A 21,852-nucleotide genomic window follows, 5' to 3' on the forward strand; every position below is an offset into this window, starting at 1 on the left:
ACTATCAAGCAAAAGATTTTTTTGGGGGGGAATTCTTTATTTTTGGAAGGGAAAAGTTCTTCCCTTATTCCTAGTTAATAGTGAATGCAAACACAGCCACAGTTTTTTCAGCTGACCCCCCCCCCCAAGTAGTCTAAAATATCCTGTATTGAAGAGTATAAATGGGCTTAGTGGATGCATGCCATGAGGCATTCATTCTCTCTCTTTCCCCCCTCTCCCTTTGCATCCTGCACAGGAATCAGGAGGTGAAACTCTTCCATGTCTTACACTACCCTGATTTGATTTGGGACTAGTAAACAGTTTCCTGCTCACTTAATCTCAAACCCCTGAAGTCTGCTCAGTAGGGCAATTGCTGAGCTTTGCAGCTAGGTGAGCAAGAAGCTCTTCCTTCAGCTCTCGAGTTCAGTCTCTCATTATGGTGCTAAGAGAAGAACTTTATCGTGGTTCCCTTCTGTACTTCCGTCCACTTCTCCCGAGTTACTGCAGATCAGAGATTCTAATAGATGTGCTCTAGGAAAGCTGTGCTGTAGGAAAGCTATGCAATTAAGTGAACTTTGACTGCTGACAATTTATCCTGGAATAAATTTTGTTAGTTTGTGAGGTGCTACAAGACTCCTGTTGCGTTTTGGTACAAACTGCCATGGCTGCCCATCTGGAGTGATCATCATGATAGTATATTGTAGTGTAATGGGTGTTAAACTTCTGTTTCTGGAAAAGGGATGGAGAGAGTTTGATAAGCTTTGCAGGACTGCTGTTGGTGCCTTGCTCATCTCTAACAAGTGAGACTCAGGTTTTCAAAAGGCAGTCCCCTGTTTAGTCCCTCTCTTGGCAAAGTTGCTCAGACTTCCCCTTCAGGGTTTATAAAACAGTAGGCAGTGTTTTGCTTCTCAGGAGGCTCTGGGGACACTTAATTATTCATGCATGGGAAAACTCTTGAATAATAATTCTACCTCTCCTTTGGCTCAGTTGCGCTGACCCTTTGGTTGTTCAGGGTGGCTATGGAAACAGTTTCCTGAGCAGCTTCATGGGGTCTTTGCGCCCATTCTTGAGGCCTGATGTAATAAATCCAGACTTGTTTGTGCAAAAAAAAAAAATCAGTTTGGGTTGCAAAGCGATAAAGCCAGCATATGATGTGCAAGCCATAAGGAGGCTAAGGCATAAAATTTCTTCGGCCTGTAAGCATTTTAGTTGTAACGCACTAAACTTCAGTATTCAAGTCAGGAAGCCAGTATTTCTCTGCCATTTTTCTTCTCCTAGCAACTCATGGCACTGCATCAGAGTGTTGTGGGGGCGGGCATTGGTTCCTGGCATTCGATGGCTAGAATAGCTGACTCTTTATTATTGTGTTAACTTAGCTTAAACTTTGCTGTCAACATTCAGATTTTAAAGCATCCACTGGAAGCAGTAGAATCTTTAGCTCAAGAACTAGTTGGAGAAAAATAATAGGTTTCTATACCCTACTATTTTCCACCTTAAAAGATTCTCAAAGCAGCTTACAATCACCTTCCCTTCCTCTCCCCATAACAAACACCTTCTGAGACAGGTGGGGCTGAGAGAACTGTGATTGGCTCAAGGTCCCCCAGCAGGCTTCATGTGGCAGAGAGGAGAATCAAACCCAGTTCTCTAGATTAGAGTTTGCTGCTTTTAACCACTGCACCACACAGGCTCTCTAATGACAGTATATTATCCTTCAAAGAGAGCCTCTCGGGCAGTTTCCGGGCCAGCCTAATTGATTTCTATCTTCAGTTGCCTGTGGATAACTCATGTTCTTGGAGCAACGACATAACACATGGGCTGATTAGACGGGAAACCATCATCTCATATGAACTTTCTTTTACCTTGCTTCATGTAATTGTCCAGGGGTGTCAGACATGTGGCCCAGGGGCCAAACCAGGCCCCCAGAGGGCTCTGATCAGGCCCCCCAAACAGCTGGCTGTCATCTGCTTCCTTCTCCCTCTCTCTTGCTTCCTTCTGCATCTCAGCTTGCTTTGCAAGGCTTGCTCAATCTCACAGGAGCTACAGAGCAAAACCTCGATTTTCTCCTTTGGTTGAGGCTCCTCTGCCTCTTGGTGCCCTGGGGAGGGAGGGAAAGAGTCAGAGCTTCCTTTGCCCAGTTCCCTGGATCCCCTGGGAGAAATACAAAGAAAGCACCTTTAAGACCAACAAGTGCTGATGTTTCAAGCATGTTTTAAGTTTTTGTTTTTTAGTAAAAATCTTTAGCCCTGTTTATCTGTGCCCTTTAAAAAGTTTATATCTCTGCTACCTAATCTTAAATATGTACATGGCCCGGCCCAACAAGATCACATTTATGTCAGATCTGGCCCTCATGACAAATGAGTTTGACACCCCTGCAATACGCTTGAAGGTTTTGTGAGAGTTGATGCAGTGGGTTAGGGTTTGTAGAATCTTTCGGGATCAAGTGCCGTGTTCTACTGGAGAAAGTTTTCCTTCCAGACGTTTCATTCTCAGCTGCGGAGAACGAAACGTCTGGAAGGAAAACTTTCTCCAGTAGAACACGGCACTTGATCCCGAAAGATTCTACAAACCCTAACGATGTTACCAGCCGTGAAAACCTGAAATCTTTGATGCAGTGGGTTGTTAGGTGGTCCAGTAAAGCATCGTAGTTTTCCATGTTCCTGTAGAAAAATGAGCCCAACGGAGATTGGTGAAGAAGCTTGCTGCTCAGTTTCATAGGTTTCTGGAAAACCAAAGTGGCATCACCTGCACAGCAAGCTGGTTACAAGATGAGGGATTGTACTGATGTTTTCAAGTATATTCAGGGTTTCTACTGCTGGATTATTTTAAAAGCGATTAAATAGCTATGGCCGCAAACTCTCACTTGAGCCTTCAGATCCTCTTAGGTGTAGCGGCAAAGCACATTCCATCTGCTTGGAGTGAATGCCTTAAGTACAGTTACACTGAGATTTCTTAAACTCCCATATAAGCCTGTTTAAACTTCAAGTAGTCGGCATGTACAGGTTAATGCACTGTTTGAAATATATTAAATTGATACAAGTTCAGGTGTTTCCTGGGCTGTGAGACTGTCACTTACTCAGACATCTCCTGTAACATTTGAGAAGCAGAGGCTGGGTGGAAGGGACGTGACAGGATATCATGCAGGAAGGAGTGACGCTAGTTTGTGGAACAGTTCCATTGTTCAGTCCTCATACATGGCCTCAGCATTTCGTTTGGAACAACATATGATTATGATCATGCACAACCTGTTATTGGTATACTTTACCCTTCATGAATTGGGGCTGGAGCCAGTGGATCTAGCCCACTGCCAGAGGGTAGTTTTCTCTGCCAGTATCAGCCTTCCCCTGATGCAAGAATCAAGAGAATACTCCTACCTCTGGCAGAAAGCATCTCCAGCGATAGAATGGATGCGTGAGATTCAGCTTGAGACTCTGTTTCATGTCCTTTTTAAAACCACAAAACTGGGATATCACATCTTGTATCCTATGGAGTATTAACTAGTTCTCTGCATGACAATAAAAAACCCTCCATTTCTACACTTGAGACTGATGTACATATAACCCATTTATATATACTATGAAGAAGTTAATGCCAGTTAGCAGTTTGACTGGTGTGCAAATAGAAGTTCCATTCGCAGAAGTCACCCACTTAGGAAAGCATGCTGTGAATCAGATCCACCTATCATTGCAGCCTTCAGCAGGAATGTATTTTGATGGGAAATACACTTTTAAAAAGTGATGTGAAGATTATTAAATTCAGTAACTCTCTCCCAAGAGACAGTTGTTCATTGTTCTATTAATTGTTCCTCTGTCCGTTAATTAAATGCATTTTACCTTGATAGGGAAATGCTTCCAAATTAATGAAAATACAGTATTGTTAGCAAACTGAGCTGGCGTTTGAAGAGGTGCCTGGGTGCCTTACCTCTAGTAGGGCTAAAATTTGTTGGTCTTTAAGAAGAAGATATTGGATTTATATCCCACCCTATACTCTGAATCTCGGAGTCTTAGAGCCATCACAATCTCCTTTCCCTTCTCCCCTCACAACAGACACCCTGTGAGGTGGGTGGGGCTGAGAGAGCTCTCACAGAAGCTTGCCCTTTCAAGGACAACTCCTATGAGAGCTATGGCTGACCCAAGGCCATTCCAGCAGCTGCAAGGGGAGGAGTGGGGAATCAAACTCAATTCTCCCAGATAAGAGTCTGCACACTTAACTGCTACACTAAAATGGCTCCAAACTTATTAAAATTCATGGGCTTCTGTCAAAATGTCCTATAGAAATCTCTTAGCTTCCTTTATTGTCTTGCAGGACATCAACGCCCATGCCTGTGTCACTGGAAAGCCAATCAGCCAAGGTGGCATCCACGGACGTATATCTGCCACAGGCCGTGGTGTCTTCCATGGAATCGAGAACTTCATTAATGAAGCATCCTACATGAGCCTCTTGGGAATGACTCCAGGATTTGGAGATAAAACATTCGCTATCCAGGTACTCAGTCTAGAACAACTACCACATTGGGGAGGAAAGTGAGAAACGTTTCTTGCTTTAATGGTAATCTTTGAAGAAATGTAACATATTCCTAACTGATGCTCATCAGACAAAAATCTTGATCGCTTTCTGCCAACAGTACTGTCTTTTATGCTGTGACTTGCTGTTAATTTCTCAGTTATGCAAGCTGGTGCAGTTTTGAGGGATTTTGGTCAAAAGCTTTGGACATATTTTACAGCACTCTGTAAAATCTAGTTTTCACCAAATTATTCTATTCATTTATACTCCCATTCTCTCCCTAGTATGGACCCAATGCAGCTTGCAACATTCTCCCCTTCTCCATTTTATCCACACAACAGCTGCATGCATAACTGCGTATACATGTGTGTTAATGGCCCAAGTTCACCCAGCAAGCAAGGTAGAGATTCAGACACTGCATGTGACCTGAGTAGTTTGAGGCATGTACAGATGCCAGCTACAACTTTCACAGATTCATGTCTTGACAAAAATCCATCATATTCTAAGATGGATTCCATCTGCTTCCGCGCACTTCAGGTGTCATGAGGCAGAAAGTACTACGTTGTCAGGCCAACTTAAAAATATACTCCTGAACAAAGATGGGAGGGGTCTATGAAGTCCTATGAAGAAAGGTTGAAGGAGCTTGGACATGTTTAGCCTGGAGAGGAGGCGGCTGAGAGGTGATATGATCACCATCTTCAAGTACTTGAAGGGCTGTCATATAGAGGATGGTGTGGAGTTGTTTTCTGTGGCCCCAGAAAGTAGGACCAGAACCAACAGTTTGAACCAAAAGAGTTTCCGGCTCAACATTAGGAAGAACTTCCTGACTGTTAGAGCGGTTCCTTGGAGATTTTTCAACAGAGGCTAGATGGCCATTTGACAGCAATAAGGATCCTGTGAATTTGGGGGGGAAGTATTTGTGAGTTTCTTGCATTGTGCAGGGAGTTGGACTAGATGACCCTGGAGGTCCTTTCCAACTCTATGATTCTATGATCACTTCATCCAAGCCGGATCTGAGTCTTGCTATGACCAAAACGAAGCTTCTGTCTTACATTGCTTTTAGATTCAGTGTTCTGTTTGGGGTCATGGCTGTGACAAGTCTTAATGCTGACAGTTGCTGGTGCTATAATTATACTAATGAGGGCGCTGTCTAAAAGCTATTGTATTTGTCCAGTTAATTGAGCTAAAACTCACACTGACCCTGTGGGAAAGCAATAGGAAGCTCGCATGGCCACCTTTAGGAATGTTTGTGTTGGCAAGAGCTGAAATGAATTGGGCACATGCCCAAATTGAAATAAGCAACTGAAATCTTGAACGGGGAAAAAAAAAATCAGAAAAGCAAGCAAGGAAACATTATATCATCATCTCTGTCCTGAGATGCCATAGTTCTCTCTATTTGATCCTAATTCCAGTACTACGTTGCGTTTAACATTAAGGGGGGGATTACTTGCCAGTTTCCTGTGCAGTTGGAATCCTTCCATAATTTTCTAACCTAGGATAGCCAACTGGCAACCCTGGGCAAATATTTGATGCCCTGGCCTGCTGTCTGTTGAGCCTGGCATTCCAATGAGATAGTTGTATCTTGGGTCAGCCAGGATCTAGCTTCCCCCTGTTTAAGTAGTTAGAGATCAGTGTTTCAAACTGTTCTGGGAACATAAGAGAAGCCATGTTGGATCAGGCCAATGGCTATCCAGTCCAACACTCTGTGTCACATAGTGGTCACAAAAACCAAGTGCCATCAGGAGGTCCACCAGTGGGCCCAGGACACTATAAGCCCTTCCACTGCCCCCCCCCCAAGCACCAAGGATTCAGAGCATCACTGCCCTAGACAGAGACTTCCATCCTGTGTGGCTAATAGCCACTGATGGACCTCTGCTCCATGTGTTTATCCAATCCCCTCTTGAAGTTGGCTATGCCTGTAGCTGCCACCTCCCGTGACAGTGAATTCCACGTGTTAACCACCCTTTGGGTGAAGAAGTACTTCCATTTTTCCGTTCTAACCCGACTGCTCAGCAATTTCATTCGAGTGCCCACGAGTTCTTGTATTATGAGAAAGGGAGAAAAGTACTTCTTTTCATGACTAGAAATGCTCTCAATTTTGACAAAAGCCAAGCATGAAGGGAGTGATATTGAAATTTATGGCCTTTTGTTGAAGACCCAGATGAGCGTCATGCTATGGGCACTACAAGCCAAGCCACTCAGGTGACTGTAACCAGTATGAGTACTGTGCATCTTACCTCTTCAGGTTACTTGTGGAGCAGTTTTTGAGCTGTGCTGAATTTAATTCCCGTCTTTTTTCAAAACAGGGATTTGGTAACGTGGGTCTGCATTCCATGCGGTATCTGCATCGATATGGTGCGAAATGTGTGGCCATTGGGGAAAAGGATGGTGCTATATGGAATCCCGACGGACTTGACCCAAAGGAGTTGGAAGATTACAAGTTGGTATGAAAAAACATAGATTATTTGTTTTGTCGCAGGGTTGTGTAGTGTTGGTGCATAAAATCTTGCCAGCGGAAAGGCTATCGGGATAAAGCATTTCAGCGTGTGTTGCAGTTAATACAACTTGAGCAAGACTGCATAGTGGTGGGGAGGAGCAAAATGACTGATGATAATTTATAGACACAAATTGATTTTTTTGTTAGAAGAATTCTTGGTGTAGTGGTTCAGTGCGCAGACTCTTATCCGGGAGGACTGGGTTTGATTCCTCCACTCCTCCACTTGTACCTGCTGGAATGGCCTTGGGTCAGCCATAGCTCTGGCAGAAGTTGTCCTTGAAAGGGCAGCTGCTGTGAGAGTCCTCTCAGCCCCACCCACCTCACAGGGTGTCTGTTGTGGGGGAGGAAGATAAAGGAGATGGTGAGCTGCTCTGAGATTTGGAGTGGAGGGCAGGATATAAATCCAACATCTTCTGCTGCTGTTGCTTTAAGAAAACTGTTGCTGGTATTAATGTGAACAATGCTTGCTAGTTAATATTCAGACTCTGTCAGAACTCTGCCTGAACTTTTGCTCCTGAATATCTTGCTTCTCAAAACTTTTGATGTTAGAAAATTTCCTTTTTTTTAAAAAAAAAGGAGGCTATATAACCACTGATGTCCTTTCCCAGTGCTGCTAAAAAGATTGAAAAGAAAGGGGAAAGCTTAAAATAATTCAGAACGTCAGGGACTGGTTAGCATATTTGACTTGTATTTTGACTTGTTAGCATATTTGACTTTATTTGGCAGTAACTGCAGCTCCTTCCACTAAAGTGTTGAAAGTACATGAAGTTTTGGCATAGAAGCATCTCCAATGTTCCCTCTAAGCTGCGGAGTCGTGTGAGCAAAAATTCTGCTTCATGAGCTACTGGCATTAAAGTTGGGAGCTACTGCATGAATTAGTTTGCTCTGGGGCCATTTTTCCTGAGCTAAGACAAAAATGTGTGAACCACAGTCTAAAAAACTGTGAGCTAGCTCACACTAACTCAGCTTAGAGGGAACACTGAGCATGTCCTTTAAATGGAAGCCTCTATTGTATTACAATACTTATTGAAACAAGAAATGTCAACTTCCTTTTTTTTTCATGTTGAAACAGCAACACGGATCAATTCTCACCTACCCCAAGGCACAAGCCCTGGACTGCCACATCCTCGAAGCCGACTGTGACATCCTCATCCCAGCTGCCAGTGAAAAACAGTTAACAAAAGCCAATGCTCATAAAGTCAAGGCAAAAGTAAGAGGAACGCTCAAATTGAAAGTTTGGCACTAGGACCTTAAACTGTGAACATCCTCCCCTGTAAACATGGAGGGATGATGGAACACAAATGTTAACTTTCCATTGCTGAACTGTAGTGTTCTTATTTTTCTCCTCAGATCATTGCTGAAGGTGCTAATGGGCCCACAACTCCTGAAGCAGATAAAATCTTCTTGGAACGGAATATCATGGTTATTCCAGTAAGGTTCTCTAATGTGTACTGTAAGCTTGTAAAAAGTTTTCAAGTTTATTTCAATTTATATCCCGCCTTTCCCACCGAAGTGGCTCAGGGCGGCTCACAACACAGAAAATCTAACATAAAATTATTGAATTTAAGTTTAGTTTAGTTTATTTTGTTTATTTGCAATTTATATCCCGCTCTTCCCACCAGGTGGCTCAGGGCGGCTTACAGCATATATTTAAAACATCTTACACAGTTAAAACAGTAAAATAAAACATATAACAGCTGTCTATCAAAACTACACTCAGTTTCCAATGCCAGTTAGTTATAAGCCAGCCGGAAGAGGGCTCTTACAGGCCCTGCGGAACTGGCCAAGGTCCCGCAGGGCCCTCACCTCTTCTGGCAGCTGGTTCCACCAGAAAGGAGCCGTTACAGAGAAGGCCCTGTTCCTGGTAGATTTCAGGCGGGCTTCCTTTGGCCCAGGGATGACGAGCAGATTTTGAAATCCCGATCTCAGTACTCTCTGGGGAATATGTGGGGAGAGACGGTCCCTAAGGTAGGCAGGTCCTAGGCCATATAGGGCTTTAAAGGTAATAACCAGCACCTTGCGCTTTCTCTCTGCCTTGATACAGTGCCAATGATTTTCACTAGAAGTGCTTGTTAAAATGGGCATGTACTTCTAGAGGACAAATATTATTCTGACCAGCATAAAAATCCACATACTAAATAGTGTTTTGGATCCTGGCGGGGCAGTTGGGGCTTCAGTGCGAAGGGGAAGTGAGAGATTGTGCTCAGTAGGCAGAAAATTCTTCCACATATGGAAATGCTCTGTTGCATTCAAGCCAGTGTCTGAAATCCAGAATTCAATAAAGTGTGAGGAAAAATTCACACTGCACTTGGGCTGCATCCACTGAATTCCTGGTTTTTTTCATTTGGAGGTACAGACCTACATCACACTTCTATGGAGAAAATGACTTCTGTGGAAGAATTTCTCCTATCATCTACTCCATGACACTTTATGGAAATGTGTCAAACTTTTCTGTGCGGGAGAGGATCTAGCTCATCCCACTGAAAGATAAAATTTTATTTTGTGCTGTGAACACACTGGCTCACAGGTCAGTCTAAGGTCAAACTTCCTTTGCCATCAAAGAAGCACTTTAACTTGGCCTCTGGGTTACTGTGCGTGTTGCACTGCAAGTAGACTCCAGAACGGTAGTAGCAAATGAATTATGGACAGTACTGTGTAGACTACCCCACTCAGGAAAAACTCAGGTATACTTGTGAAGAGTGGCAAAAGTAGCCAACCCTGGAAGCGAATTCAGAATGCATTAGCATCTTACGTTGCACAGCTGCATTTCTAGGTTGAATGGCTGTAGTGGCTGTAAGCAGATGAGCATAAATTAAGGTGACCGCCAGCCACTAATGGCTTTAAAATGATTGGCCTCGTGACTGCCAATCTTGGTTTCTCGTCCTCCCATTCCAAACCTTGCTACTGCCTCTTCCTAATCCCTGCTGCTTTGCATCCCAGCTTAGTTCACTCCTTCAGGCATCACTGGGTATTGCTTGTCAAACTGGCATTGGGATATCCAGAAAAAGTTACTTTCTGTTACCTGTTAGTAGAATCTGAATTGAAATGTGTACCTCTGGGTTACTGCCAGTAGTCATTGATGAATGATATCACTTACATTGAATTAATTTTCAACCAGCTTACTGTTATTTTATTTTACTTCATATATCTCCCTCTTTTGCTTCCAAATGTGGGAACCAGGGTGGCATTCACTATTCTCTCCCTCCTCCATTTTAACCTCTGAGGATTCTGGAGCCTTCTAGAATTACAGTGGCAATTTTTTCTCTTCTGCATGTTGCTTTTCCAGATCACTTCATTTGCATTTTTTTCTTTTTTTGAAACCCCAAGAGCACACGAGTGGGTGAGTTTATTCAATTTCAAAACGTTCTGTTTGCAGGATCTGTATTTAAATGCCGGTGGTGTGACAGTGTCTTACTTCGAGTGGCTGAAGAACCTGAACCACGTTAGCTACGGTCGCTTGACCTTTAAATATGAAAGGGATTCAAACTACCACTTGCTTAGTAAGTTGAACCTTTTATTTACTTCATCTGGGGAAAATGTACCAAACTCTGTCGACCAACATTATTAAAGTACCAGGCTAAGGGTAAAACCTGGAGAGATCTCTAGTTCCTTGTTGATCTAGCCTCTTAACTGCTAGAGCTTCTCCTTTGGCTTACTTCTAATGTATTCTTGTATGGAATAATGCAATAGCTGGAGATGTAAAAAACCCTTAAGAATGGAAATATTCTCCAGTGGGAAGTTATTAGATACTATGAGACTTGCCATAGGCACTTTCAAGTTGCACCTTCTCCTGTGGTGGTATTCTGCATAGCCAGGTGAGAAAATGTGAAGTGAATAATGTTAGATGCCTTGGTGTTAGGTGTAGCTGAAGTCCTGTGTCAATTCTGACTTGGCTGTCACCTCTTTAACTTGGCTTGTTGTGTTCCTGGAATTTGCTCTTGTGTCTAGAAACATAGATTTGGATCATAGGTGGTACAAGTGGAGTTGCGCTAGATGAAGGCAGCTTTCCTACTTTGCACTGTAGCTTTCTGGACCCCCTGAAGTTGTCTTTCTACATCAGAGGACCAACAGGAACAGAGGGGGTGTGTGAAAATCTCCCTCCCTCCCTCCCTGTGTAAATGGGAAATGCTGTACTGCAAGAGGAGCTGCTGTTATGCCAACAGTATAGCAACTTAGGATCTAACCTGTACTGTGTTGCAACTGGAAGCAGTTTGCTGTGTCAGTGTTCTTCATGGAAGCAGATGTATTTTGGCTGTGAATTAGGGGAGCACCCTCATAACTTAAAACCAGAACAGCTTTGAGCCTTGTAAGAATCCGGCTATATCTTGAGCTTTTACTACAGTAGTGGCAACAGAGGGGCAGTTAGTAGTATGGAAAACGTTTTTAAGCAGTGTGTTAGAAGTAGCTGAGTCTGTACTTCTGTTGAGGTTTGCCTTCTGAGTGAGACTAAATCTGCACACTTCTGACATATCCTATGGAATACACCGGAGTTTATTTCTGAGTTAAAGTGGATGGGGCTTGCCCTATAAATAACACAACCGATGTTTGTGTAAAAGCTTTAAAAAGCTAATATAACGTTACGCTCTTCAAGGTGAACTGAATTCGTTGCTTTTCCTTCCAGTGTCTGTCCAAGAAAGCTTGGAAAGAAAGTTTGGGAAACACGGTGGAACTATTCCAGTTGTGCCTACAGCCGAATTCCAGGATAGGATATCTGTAAGTAATCTGAGATATTTTGCCCAGCATAATATCCAGAGGCACCTTTAAGACCAACAAAGTTTAATTCTGGGTATAAGCTTTCATGCGCATGCACACTTCTGCAGTGCATCTTAAGAAGTGTGCATGCACGTGAAAGTTCACACCCAGAATTAAACTTAGTTGGTCTTCAAGGTGCCACTGGACTCAAACTTTGTTCTTTTGCCTCAGACCAACTTGGCTACCCACCTGAATCTAAATATACCTTGATATTTATAGAACCAAGCAACATAATTATAGAGTAAGGTAGTTCTGAGCAGTATATTTTACTAGATTATACTTCTAATTTGAGACTACAATTATGACAACTTCTAAATTTCTGCTCCAAATGGCATATATGATGTATATCCACCAACATAATGCCCTGCAACATATATTTGCATGGTGTGTACTGTTTCTGTTTGACTCACAGTCTAAACAGTTACCAAATCCATAAACAACCATTCATTTAGGGTTTGTAGAATCTTTCGGGCTCAAGTGCCATGTTCTACTGGAGAAAGTTTTCCTTCCAGTTTTCCTTTCCTTCTCCAGTAGAACATGGCACTTGAGCCCGAAAGATTCTACAAACCCTAATGATGTTACCAGCCGTGAAAACCTGAAATCTTTGATAACCATTAATTTAGTTTCCTTTTTTCAGTTTCCTTTTCTAACCTTCAGTAAAACACACACACACACACAATCAACAAGATTGAACACATGGCTTGACATCCAGTTGCAGTTCCTTTCAGCGCAGACCTTGCAACACAACAGTGTGTGTGTCTTTAAGGTGCCGTGAGATTCCTCTCTGTGTTTCAATATAGGGTGCGTCTGAAAAAGACATCGTTCATTCTGGATTGGCCTACACCATGGAGCGTTCTGCCAGGGTATGTACTGCACAAACACAGTAGGGGGTTGAAGGGTGTGTGGAATAAAACCTTCAAATGTCAATTTTGGCATTATGAACATGAGAGGCTCCTCGTTAATGTCTGCTGTCCTTCATAGCCATCCTAATGAAAGAAGTCTGCATGCTCTGTCACCTGCGGTGTAGATTTTGATGCCTCGTTCAGAATTTGAACGCCCCCAAACCTAGACATGTGAACTGCAGAAAGACAATGACCAATGAATTTAACAAATAATCTCAAGTGTCCTACTTGACTGGCTACCTCACGACTCTACCTAAATAGAGTCCAAGCCTTACTCAGTTTATTCCAATCTGATAGGATGTCAGAATTTAGAACAATTATCGCTAAAACGTGTTCTATGGGGGAAGCCAATGTATCCTACGCCCAGATAATAGCTTCCTTTAACTTCGTAGCCAAACCAGTTTGCATATCTAATTCTACTCATAGGTTTGACTCGGAGTGCAGGAATATGAAAAAAACTTCTTAAGGGACTTATTTAGAGTTTTTGGGCAAAATAATAATACTTACAACTCAAAATCTTATTTTGCACCCAGGGGGACTTATCGTAGTCTTATTTCCAAGGGGGAAAAGCAGTTCTGTAAACAAGAATGGGACTACTTGCCGAATACAAAGTCCAAGCTCATTTTGACACGTAACGTGTCGTTCAGTGGCTTCTCCAAGACAAAACGTATCATAGCCATGTGTGCCTTCTAAAGAAGAGCTTAGTCAGTCTTGTGCACTTAGTGATGTGTTCTGTGTGTTTGTGTATGTTCTCTAGCAAATCATGCGCACTGCCATGAAGTACAATCTAGGGCTGGACCTGCGGACGGCTGCCTACGTCAACGCAATTGAGAAGGTCTTCAAGGTGTACAACGAAGCTGGGCTGACCTTCACATAAACAGACAGCCGCCTTCCTCTCTCCGGCTCCCTGTTCCGTATCTTCTTCAGAAAGCTTATCACAAGTTTACATAACCACACGAATCCCTTTCTTTTCTCACTTCCTTATAGTGGATATGATTTTCAATTAGCTTCTGTCAGAGCTAGCCGTTTTTATAATAAAAGAGAGAGAGAGAAAAAAAACCCACATGGATTTAGGGCTTCACGCTGAGACATACCTAAAGATAGAGAACTGATTCGTCTGCATGTTTGGGGGGGGGGGGGGTAGGGTAGAGGAGAAGGTTGGCGTGTTTTTCATCTTGAAATTTTAAAGAAGGTACCTTTTTACATTGTAAGATTTTTTTGCGGTCTTGCCATGAAAGGCGGCTTAGCGAAGCTTCAGATCCACACGTGCGGTGCCCTGTCGGAGCAAAACAGCAAACTGTTCATGCACTTTGGTCTCCAATTATATAACCCTCTTAGCTTTAGCACTTTCCGAGTAAAGGCCTTGTAGGATCAGTGCGGCGGCGTTATCAGTGACCGAACAGGCCTCTTGCAGGGAATAACTTGGATAGGATTCTAATTTTTACACATTAGCCGAGCCAGAGGCCTGGTTCTTTTTTGGCAAGTATGTATTTTGTTCGTTCGTTTCTCCTCTTTACGCTCTCTGCTCCTGTCAGCTGGCCTTTCAATCGTGTACTGGGGCCTCCCTTTGACTCACCTGCTCTGCATGGTGCGCATATGGAGACTGGGTTGCAGGAGCTCATTTTTAGAAGCTGGAGCAGTATCATTGTGCAGGAACCCAGTGGACTGATCTCCTGTGTGTTTAAATGGCATCTCTGCGTAATCCAGTTAACTCGTTATTTTTTTATAAAGGGAGAAAACGTGTCCTTAAGCATAACCTTACTTAGGTAGTCCAAAGAATTTGTGTTAACGTTTTACTCTCCTTAGTTCGTGTGTCCCCACCCCCGCCCCCCACAAGGCTCGTTTGGCATTGGCCGTTGCCTCAGTGAACAATTCAAACCGAAATCATTGGCAGTGAAGGAGTCACAGGCGGCGGCCGCTACAAACCTTGCGTCGGGTCCCGTTGCACTGACGTCGTTCTGCTCGTTCAGAGGGGTTTTTTTTGCATAGTCAACGCAGAGTTTAAGAAGGAGCTCGTGGCAAGATTGGATCCCATGTTTGCAGAGCAGCTTTTCGATGAGGTCCTTTGTCCGGAGGACTCCCGACATAATGCCAGATGTATTTATGTGATGGATACAAATGTTTTTTTTAAAAAGCAAACCTAAAGCCCTCCCAGGAACTCATGCCTTTTTTTCTAGCTACTTTGTAACTTCATGACATAACCTGGCAATGAACGCAATTAAAACTTGACCTTTCCAAACACGGGCTGGCTTCTGTTTCTTACCGCTTTTTCCAGACGCGTCTGAGGGGGCGACTGGAAGTGTCTTGGTCTGAATGGAACAAAACGGGGTTCGGAACTCAGCTGAGCATATTTGTTTTAGCCACCCATTGCAGTGGCATAGCACTTACAGCAACACCTCACCAGGAAGCCAGTTTGGTGTGGTAGTTAAGTGTGCGCGGGGCCAGCCCTGCCGCTAGGTAAGCTAGGCAATTGCCTAGGCCGCCGGCCTTCTGGGGGTGCAGAATTGGGTACCCCCCATGTGACTCAGTGATGTTGTCAATGCAAGGGGGGGGGAGAAGTTAGCCGAGTCTAGGGCCAACCTTGAGTGTCCGGACTTATCTGGGAGAACCAGGTTTGATTCCCCACTCTGGAGAGCCAGTTTGGTGTAGTGGTTAAGTGTGCGGACTCTTATCTGGGAGAACCGGGTTTGATTCCCCACTCTTCCACTTGCACCTGCTGAAATGGCCTTGGGTCAGCCATAGCTCTGGCAGAGGTTGTCCTTGAAAGGGCAGCTGCTGTGAGAGCCCTCTCCAGCCCCACCCACCTCACAGGGTGTCTGTTGTGGGGGAGGAAGATAAAGGAGATTGTGAGCCGCTCTGAGACTCTTCGGAGTGGAGGGCGGGATATAAATCCAATATCTTCTTCTTCTTCTTCTTCTTCTCCTCCACTTACAGCTGCTGGAATTGCCTTGGGTTAGCCATAGCTCTTGCGGAGTTATCCTGAAAGAGAAGATTCTATGAGAGTTGTCTCAGCCCCACCCACCTCACAGGGGGTGTTTGTTGTGGGGGGTAAAGGAGATTGTAAGCCACTCTGAGATTCAGAGTGGAAGGTGAGATATAAATCCAATATCTGTCACGAGTCGCCATTCGTAAGAGTGCTTCTACAAATTAGGTGCACTGATTTCCCCCACACGATCTCTGGTTTTTGCTTCTTTTGTAAGAAAAATGCTACTTTTAGGTGAGCAACTGAATGTTCTAGAAGGTTAAAATGTCCCCCCACAAGTTTTTGAAAGTTGTGGTTTTTAAGGTCAGGCTTAAGTCCATTTATTCTTTGCATCCTCCTGGACCAAACCAGGTTTCCTGTCTCATTGCCAGTGCTGATGATCTCCATACCTACTACCCCTCTGCACACCACACCTGATGCAGTCAAGCCTGCTATTGTCATTTGGCATCTGATATCACCTTTGTAAAGTTTATATCTCTGGTACCTCAGGTTACATTTTATGGCATACATGGCCCAGCCCAATAAAGTAACATGTCAGATCCATCCCTTGCAACAAATGAATTTGAAACCTCTGGTATAAAATATGGTTTCAGAAGTGTAGCCATGTTGGTTTTCAGTTTAAAAAAAAAATCTAGATTTGAGTCCCCCTTAGACACAACAAGATTAGAGGTATAAAGTTAACGCTACCTGATAGACGGGGTTTTGATTCTTGTAAGCTCGTATCTCAAAAACCTTGTTGGACTGTAAAGTGCTGCCAGACACTGATCTAGCTCTGTCTAAAACATGCATTTCGCTATTGAATTAGAAAAACTTTACATCTTCGGAAGATTTGCAGCTTTACGTTTAATGAGTGCGTAAAAAGCATATCGTAGTTGAACATCAGAGCAGCATTTCCAGTGCGTTAAAGAGCCTATGCGCTTTATATATAAAGTTGAACAGTGTAGCAAAAAGATCACAGGAGCGGTTAGGTTGGAACATCCTTCTTCTCCTCGCTCAGTCCAAGGCTCTTCCCCCAGGTGTTTACCTGGCTCGTTACATTTTGCACAGCCTTTTCCCCAGCATCTTGAGCGGATTTACAGGCGTCTTCCAAAGCTTCAAAACAAAGAAGAACAGTTTGATTGCTCAGGCAGTGAAACAGCTTTTCAGCTGCAGTTTGCATGTAGAAAAAACTATGTGCTGAACCAGTCCAGTGTCTAAAAGAAATTAATGTGTAGAACTTAACTATACGTGAAAAGGGGCTGCTCGCTCTTTCAAAAATGTTGGGGAGGGACGGTGGCTCAGTGGTAGAGCATCTGCTTGGTAAGCAGAAGGTCCCAGGTTCAGTCCCTGGCATCTCCAACTAAAAAGGGTGCAGGCAAATAGGCATGAGAAACTTCCGCTGGAGACTCTGGAGAGCTGCTGCCAGTCTGAGCAGACAAGACTGACTTTGATGGACCAAGGGTCTGATTCAGTATAAGGCAGCTTCACATGTTAGATCCAACCAGTTTTGCTACTACTGAAAATAGGTGTATGGGTGTGAGAGTTGTTGGGCAATGAAGAGTACAGATGGGAAGATTCATGTTGTGATGCTGGAGGAGCATTTTATGGATAATGTGGGCTGCCAAAAACATATAAAGGTAAAGGTGATCCCCTGTGCAAGCACCAGTCGTTTCCAACTCTGGGGTGATGTCGCATCACGACGTTTTCACGGCAGACTTTTTACAGGGTGGTTTGCCATTGCCTTCCCCAGTCATCTACACTTCCCCCCCAGCAAGCTGGGGACTCCTTTGACCGACCTCAGAAGGATGGCTGAGTCAACCTGGAGCCGGCTACCTGAACCCCGGATTGAACTTAGGTTGTGAGCAGAGACCACTCTGCACCATGCGCTCTGCTCATGACCTGAGTTCAATCCTGGCGGAAGCTGGGTTCAGGTAGCCGGCTCAGGGTTGACGGCACTCAACACACAGACATTGGTTTTCCTTGGCCCATCAAAAAAAACTTAAAAGATCATGACCTCTATTGCATAGTTATAGTGGTTTTTACTTACTTGATAACCCACCTTTCTCACTAAGACCCAAGGTAGATTACAGAATAAAAAGTAACCATATCGCATAAAACATCCAATTAGCAATACAACTGAAAGGATGTGGGGAGAAGGTGAAAAAGCTGCATTCAGACTGTTAGTTCCCTTGAACACTGCAAGGGTAGAATCTGGAGTTCACTGTATTTTTAGCCTCCCAGTACTGGTTACTTGAACACAGATTTACTGCTCAGAATGTTAAAACCGACAGGAAGGCACCCGATCCTCTTCCCTTGGTATTTAGGTGTGTTAGATGCCTTTCATGCTTTGTAGATAGGTCAAGAATTTACCAGTTTATGAAGCAGGCTGTCTCATTCCCCTTACCTTTCTGACCAGCCGCTGTTGCCTGGTCTATTGTTTGCTGTATCGCCTGACTTGCTGAATCAGCTGGAATTACAAGTGAATAAAAACAAGTTCATAAGAATAAAAATATTTTGGTGATCGTTTTTTATATAGAACAGATACAGTAATACTGGAAGCTCTTAAACAGTTTTATCAGTTCTGCAACACTGATAAATTATGCAAATCGAATATCAGGGGTGGCCAACGGTAGCTCTCCAGATGTTTTCTGCCTGCAACTCCCGTCAGCCCCAGCTATCAGCCATGCTGGCTGGGGCTGATGGGAATTGTAGGCAAAAAACATCTGGAGAGCTACCGTTGGCCATCCCTGGAATACATGTAAATAGAAGCTTCTTATGTAATTCTACAGTGTTTACTACCTAGTGTAAATCTGGATTTTCTTGGGCGACTGGTCCCACCTCAGCAATTCACTTTTATTTAACCATTCTTCAAATATTACCGGTATTTCCACACTCCCATGCATAAGCACTTAATTGTGAGACCTGGAAAACGTGTGGTAGCTGAGCTCTTCTGGAAGCTGAATTTAGTACAGTTTCATGTTATGGTTCTTCCAGGGCTCTACGCAGCCTCGGTACTTGTGGAAAAGAGCAAGAGTTCAGGAACAGCTTAAAAACGAACACATTTATGGTAGGGCATGAGCTATTGTGAGTCACCGCTCACTTATTCAGCCTTGGTATTACTTCGGGTAATTAAAAAGTCCGAGGAAAAGAACATGCCGCAGGCTAGTTGGACAGAAGTTCAAATTTCTCTGGGCATTTGGCAACCCTAATCTACATAAGGAGAATGGGTTGGATTCAAGGGCTTCCTTCCATTAAGTAAGAAGACTTCCTATGTCTTTAACAATTTTCCTGGAAACTCCAAAGTGACATTTAGTGCCAAGATTCCAAACGCTTGAATGGCAAACTCCCGAAAAGTTTTCCTTCAGCTCTCTGGGGCTCTTAGTTAAAGGTCAAAATAATTATGCTGTTGGAGCCTGCCTTCTGCCATTAAGGAGGCAAAATTAGTCCTTCGTCAATTATAAGTCAGTTTGGTTCCCATGCGCCATTTTAAGAGGCTTCTTGGTTTTGTTTCAATAACAAATTCATATTGCAACCCTGCAATGCCCAAAAGCTTTCTTTTCTGCACTTTTTATAGGGCTGCCAACTCCGCCCCCCCCCCTCAGTTGAGGCAGGGCTTCTGTACTGACAGACCCCACCTCTCTCCTGCCAATCAGCTATGGAGAGGGGAGTTTATCCCAAAAAAGAGGGAGATCCAACCAAAGTGCAATGATGTATCTACATCATTGGCCACGTTACCCAGAAGTGACATCTTCACATCCAAGATGTCAGGGCAATCCTCCAGTATATGGGCAAAAACTCCATAGTAGAGTCTTTTTTCCAAAGTGCTAGACCATTCCCCTGCGACATGCCTGGTGTGATAATGTCACTTCTGGGTGATATCATCACACCACATGCACTTTGCATGCATAAGGAGGATCCTCCACTGGGAGCCAGATAAGACATGGCAACTCTACATTCAACAATTGCATATTTCTCCTTTAATGCATGCAAGAGAAGTTGTGTTTTCAAGCAATTTTGTTCTCATGCCAGCTATGAAAGAACAGAAGACAACACTTTGCAAAGTACTTCTTAAGGAGGTAGCTGACTCTGAGAGAAAGTAACTTGTGTGCATAACTGAGAGCCAGTTTGGTGTAGTGGTTAAGTGTGTGGTCTTTCATCTGGGAGAACCGGGTTTGATTCCCCACTCCTCCACTTGCAGCTGCTGGAATGGCCTTGGGTCAGCCATAGCTCTTGCAGGAGTTGTCCTTGAAATGGCAGCTGCTCTGTGAGAGCTTTCTCAGCCCTACCTACCTCACAGGTGGGGGCGGAAGGTAAAGGAGATTGTGACCGCTCTGAGATTCAGAGTGAAGGGCAGGATATAAATCCAGTATCATCAACAACAACGACAACTCTTATGGCTTCCCACACACACAAAGCCAGCAGACATTGACATGCCTAGCTTCCACTCACAATTTTCAGGATTCTCCGGGAAGCAGGATTTAATCGGTATGGCTGTGGCACAGCAATGACTTAAAGTTTGTTTAGGACAAGGGTTCCCAATATCATGCCTATGGGCACCATGGTACCTGCCAAGTGTTTTTAGAAAGTGGGTGTGTCCAGGTGGGGCTTTTGCCCACCAAGACTTCTCACTGGTCACTGGAGATTTGATTGGCTGTGCAGATAGTTAAAAACATTGCTTTGGCAGCAGCTCTCACCACAGCACATGGATCTGACTAAAGGTAAGCTGCGGTGGCCATTTTGTGACTGGCCCTGCCTCCTCAGGCTAGCAGCCATTTTGTTGCCACACCCACCACGCTCTGCCAGAATTCCAAAGGTACCTGCAGACTCAAAAAGGTTGAGGACACCTGGTTTAGGATGGACTATGTAATACCTGAAGCAGCTCTGATTTGAATCGGGGTCTCCTACAACCGAACACCCTACAAAGAGTTACGCAAAACATGAGTGCCTTAACTCTCTCAGTTGAGGTCATATTTACATGCGACGATGGCTTCACTGCCATCTTCTTTGAAAAGAGCAAAGAATGCTCAAGTCAATCTTCATTCCTAATGTTTTTAAAATAATGTTTTTATAGCAAGACTTTTGTGCTTTAAATAGCTGCATGAGAAACAAAACCTCAGCAGGGGGGTGGGTTTCATTTTATGTAAGCATTTTTTTAAAAAAGGGTTTTGGATTTGGGAAGCTTAAACTCTTCTCATTTTTTAAAAAAGGAGAATGGCTTGCCACACAAGGGAAGCCTCTGTTATCATCCACGAGTATCATTTAGGATTTCTCAAAAAACAAGCATCTATCAAGACGAGATTGGATTTATACCCTGCCCTTAGCTCAGAATCTCAAAGCGGCTTACAATCTCCTTTCCCTTCCCCACAACACACACCCTGTGTAAGGTAGGTGGGGCTTGAGAGAACTGTGACTGGCCGAAGGTCACCTAGCTGGCTTTGTGTGGAGGAGTGGAGAATAAAACACGGTTCTCCAGATTAGAGTCCACCACTCTTAACCACTACACCAAACAAGGAGGTTGGCAACTCTAGCATTGCACAAAGTGTGCAGACAGGACAACCCATCATTAATCAATGTCTCTTGAAGGTCATGATGAATGAGATGCCGAGTGCGAAAAGCCGCTAACCCTGACCCCCTTGTGATTTGGTGGGCCAGGTCTGAAAAGTTTGCAAAGGGCGAAGTTATAAAAAGTTATAAAGAGAGGGAGATAAAACGTCCTTTACCTGCGTCCTGGGCTGAGTTTCCTATCAGCTTGTTGGCTTCCTCGGCGAGGTTCAGCTTAAACATCTTGGATGGGGGAGGGATGGTGGATGATCCTTTTCCTCCTCCTTTGGAGATAAACAATGTTCTGTTTCGCAGCTCCCAAAGGCGTGAGCTTTTATAGACAAAACTCCTCCCAGCTGGCACCCTGGGAGAAGCCCAATGGAGCTGTTCTGCACAACTAACTCCAGGCTTCAAAAGCTGTGGAAAAGATGTACTAGAATTACTGTAGTCCCCTCCCTAGGGGGAAGGTGTGGTTTTGGCTTTTTTTAAAAAAAATCCTGAGTATTTTTCCACAAGGAAAGCTTTGTTTTGCATGGAGCGGCTGGTGGAGTGAAATAACATTTCCATTATGAGTACTGTGTCAGAAGAGCTCGGATGTGCAGGCACACAGCAAAATAACAGTCATTTAGCCTGCGGGATGGGAAATCGGCCTGTGGACGTCACCGTCCCCTTATTCAGGCATCGATTAGAACTGCTCCGTTTGGCAGGGCGCTTCGGTG

General features: G+C 44.0%; 2 protein-coding genes across 2 annotated transcripts in view; one reads left to right on the plus strand and one right to left on the minus strand.

The window, feature by feature from the left end:
• The window catches only part of GLUD1 (glutamate dehydrogenase 1), a 45,288-nt gene extending 30,419 nt beyond the window's left edge, over nt 1–14,869 (plus strand). Inside the window, exons 6-13 of the mRNA XM_060241057.1 lie at nt 4,282–4,461; nt 6,786–6,923; nt 8,049–8,186; nt 8,327–8,407; nt 10,353–10,476; nt 11,598–11,689; nt 12,529–12,591; nt 13,388–14,869. Of these exons, the coding sequence (XP_060097040.1) occupies nt 4,282–4,461; nt 6,786–6,923; nt 8,049–8,186; nt 8,327–8,407; nt 10,353–10,476; nt 11,598–11,689; nt 12,529–12,591; nt 13,388–13,507 (936 nt within the window). The 3' untranslated portion in view covers nt 13,508–14,869. The remainder of the gene's footprint in view (nt 1–4,281; nt 4,462–6,785; nt 6,924–8,048; nt 8,187–8,326; nt 8,408–10,352; nt 10,477–11,597; nt 11,690–12,528; nt 12,592–13,387) is intronic.
• Nucleotides 14,870–16,436: 1,567 nt separating this feature from the next.
• ADIRF (adipogenesis regulatory factor) lies at nt 16,437–21,580 on the minus strand. Its single transcript, XM_060241060.1, has 3 exons — nt 21,313–21,580; nt 17,997–18,059; nt 16,437–16,705 (listed from the first exon to the last, which is right to left on the minus strand). The coding sequence occupies exons 1-3, from the start codon at nt 21,374–21,376 to the stop codon at nt 16,578–16,580; spliced, it is 255 nt and encodes an 84-aa protein (XP_060097043.1). The 5' UTR covers nt 21,377–21,580; the 3' UTR covers nt 16,437–16,577.
• Between the last annotated feature and the right edge of the window lie 272 nt (nt 21,581–21,852).

This window comes from Heteronotia binoei, chromosome 6 (assembly GCF_032191835.1).
Source record: "Heteronotia binoei isolate CCM8104 ecotype False Entrance Well chromosome 6, APGP_CSIRO_Hbin_v1, whole genome shotgun sequence".
NCBI lineage: Eukaryota > Metazoa > Chordata > Lepidosauria > Squamata > Gekkonidae > Heteronotia > Heteronotia binoei.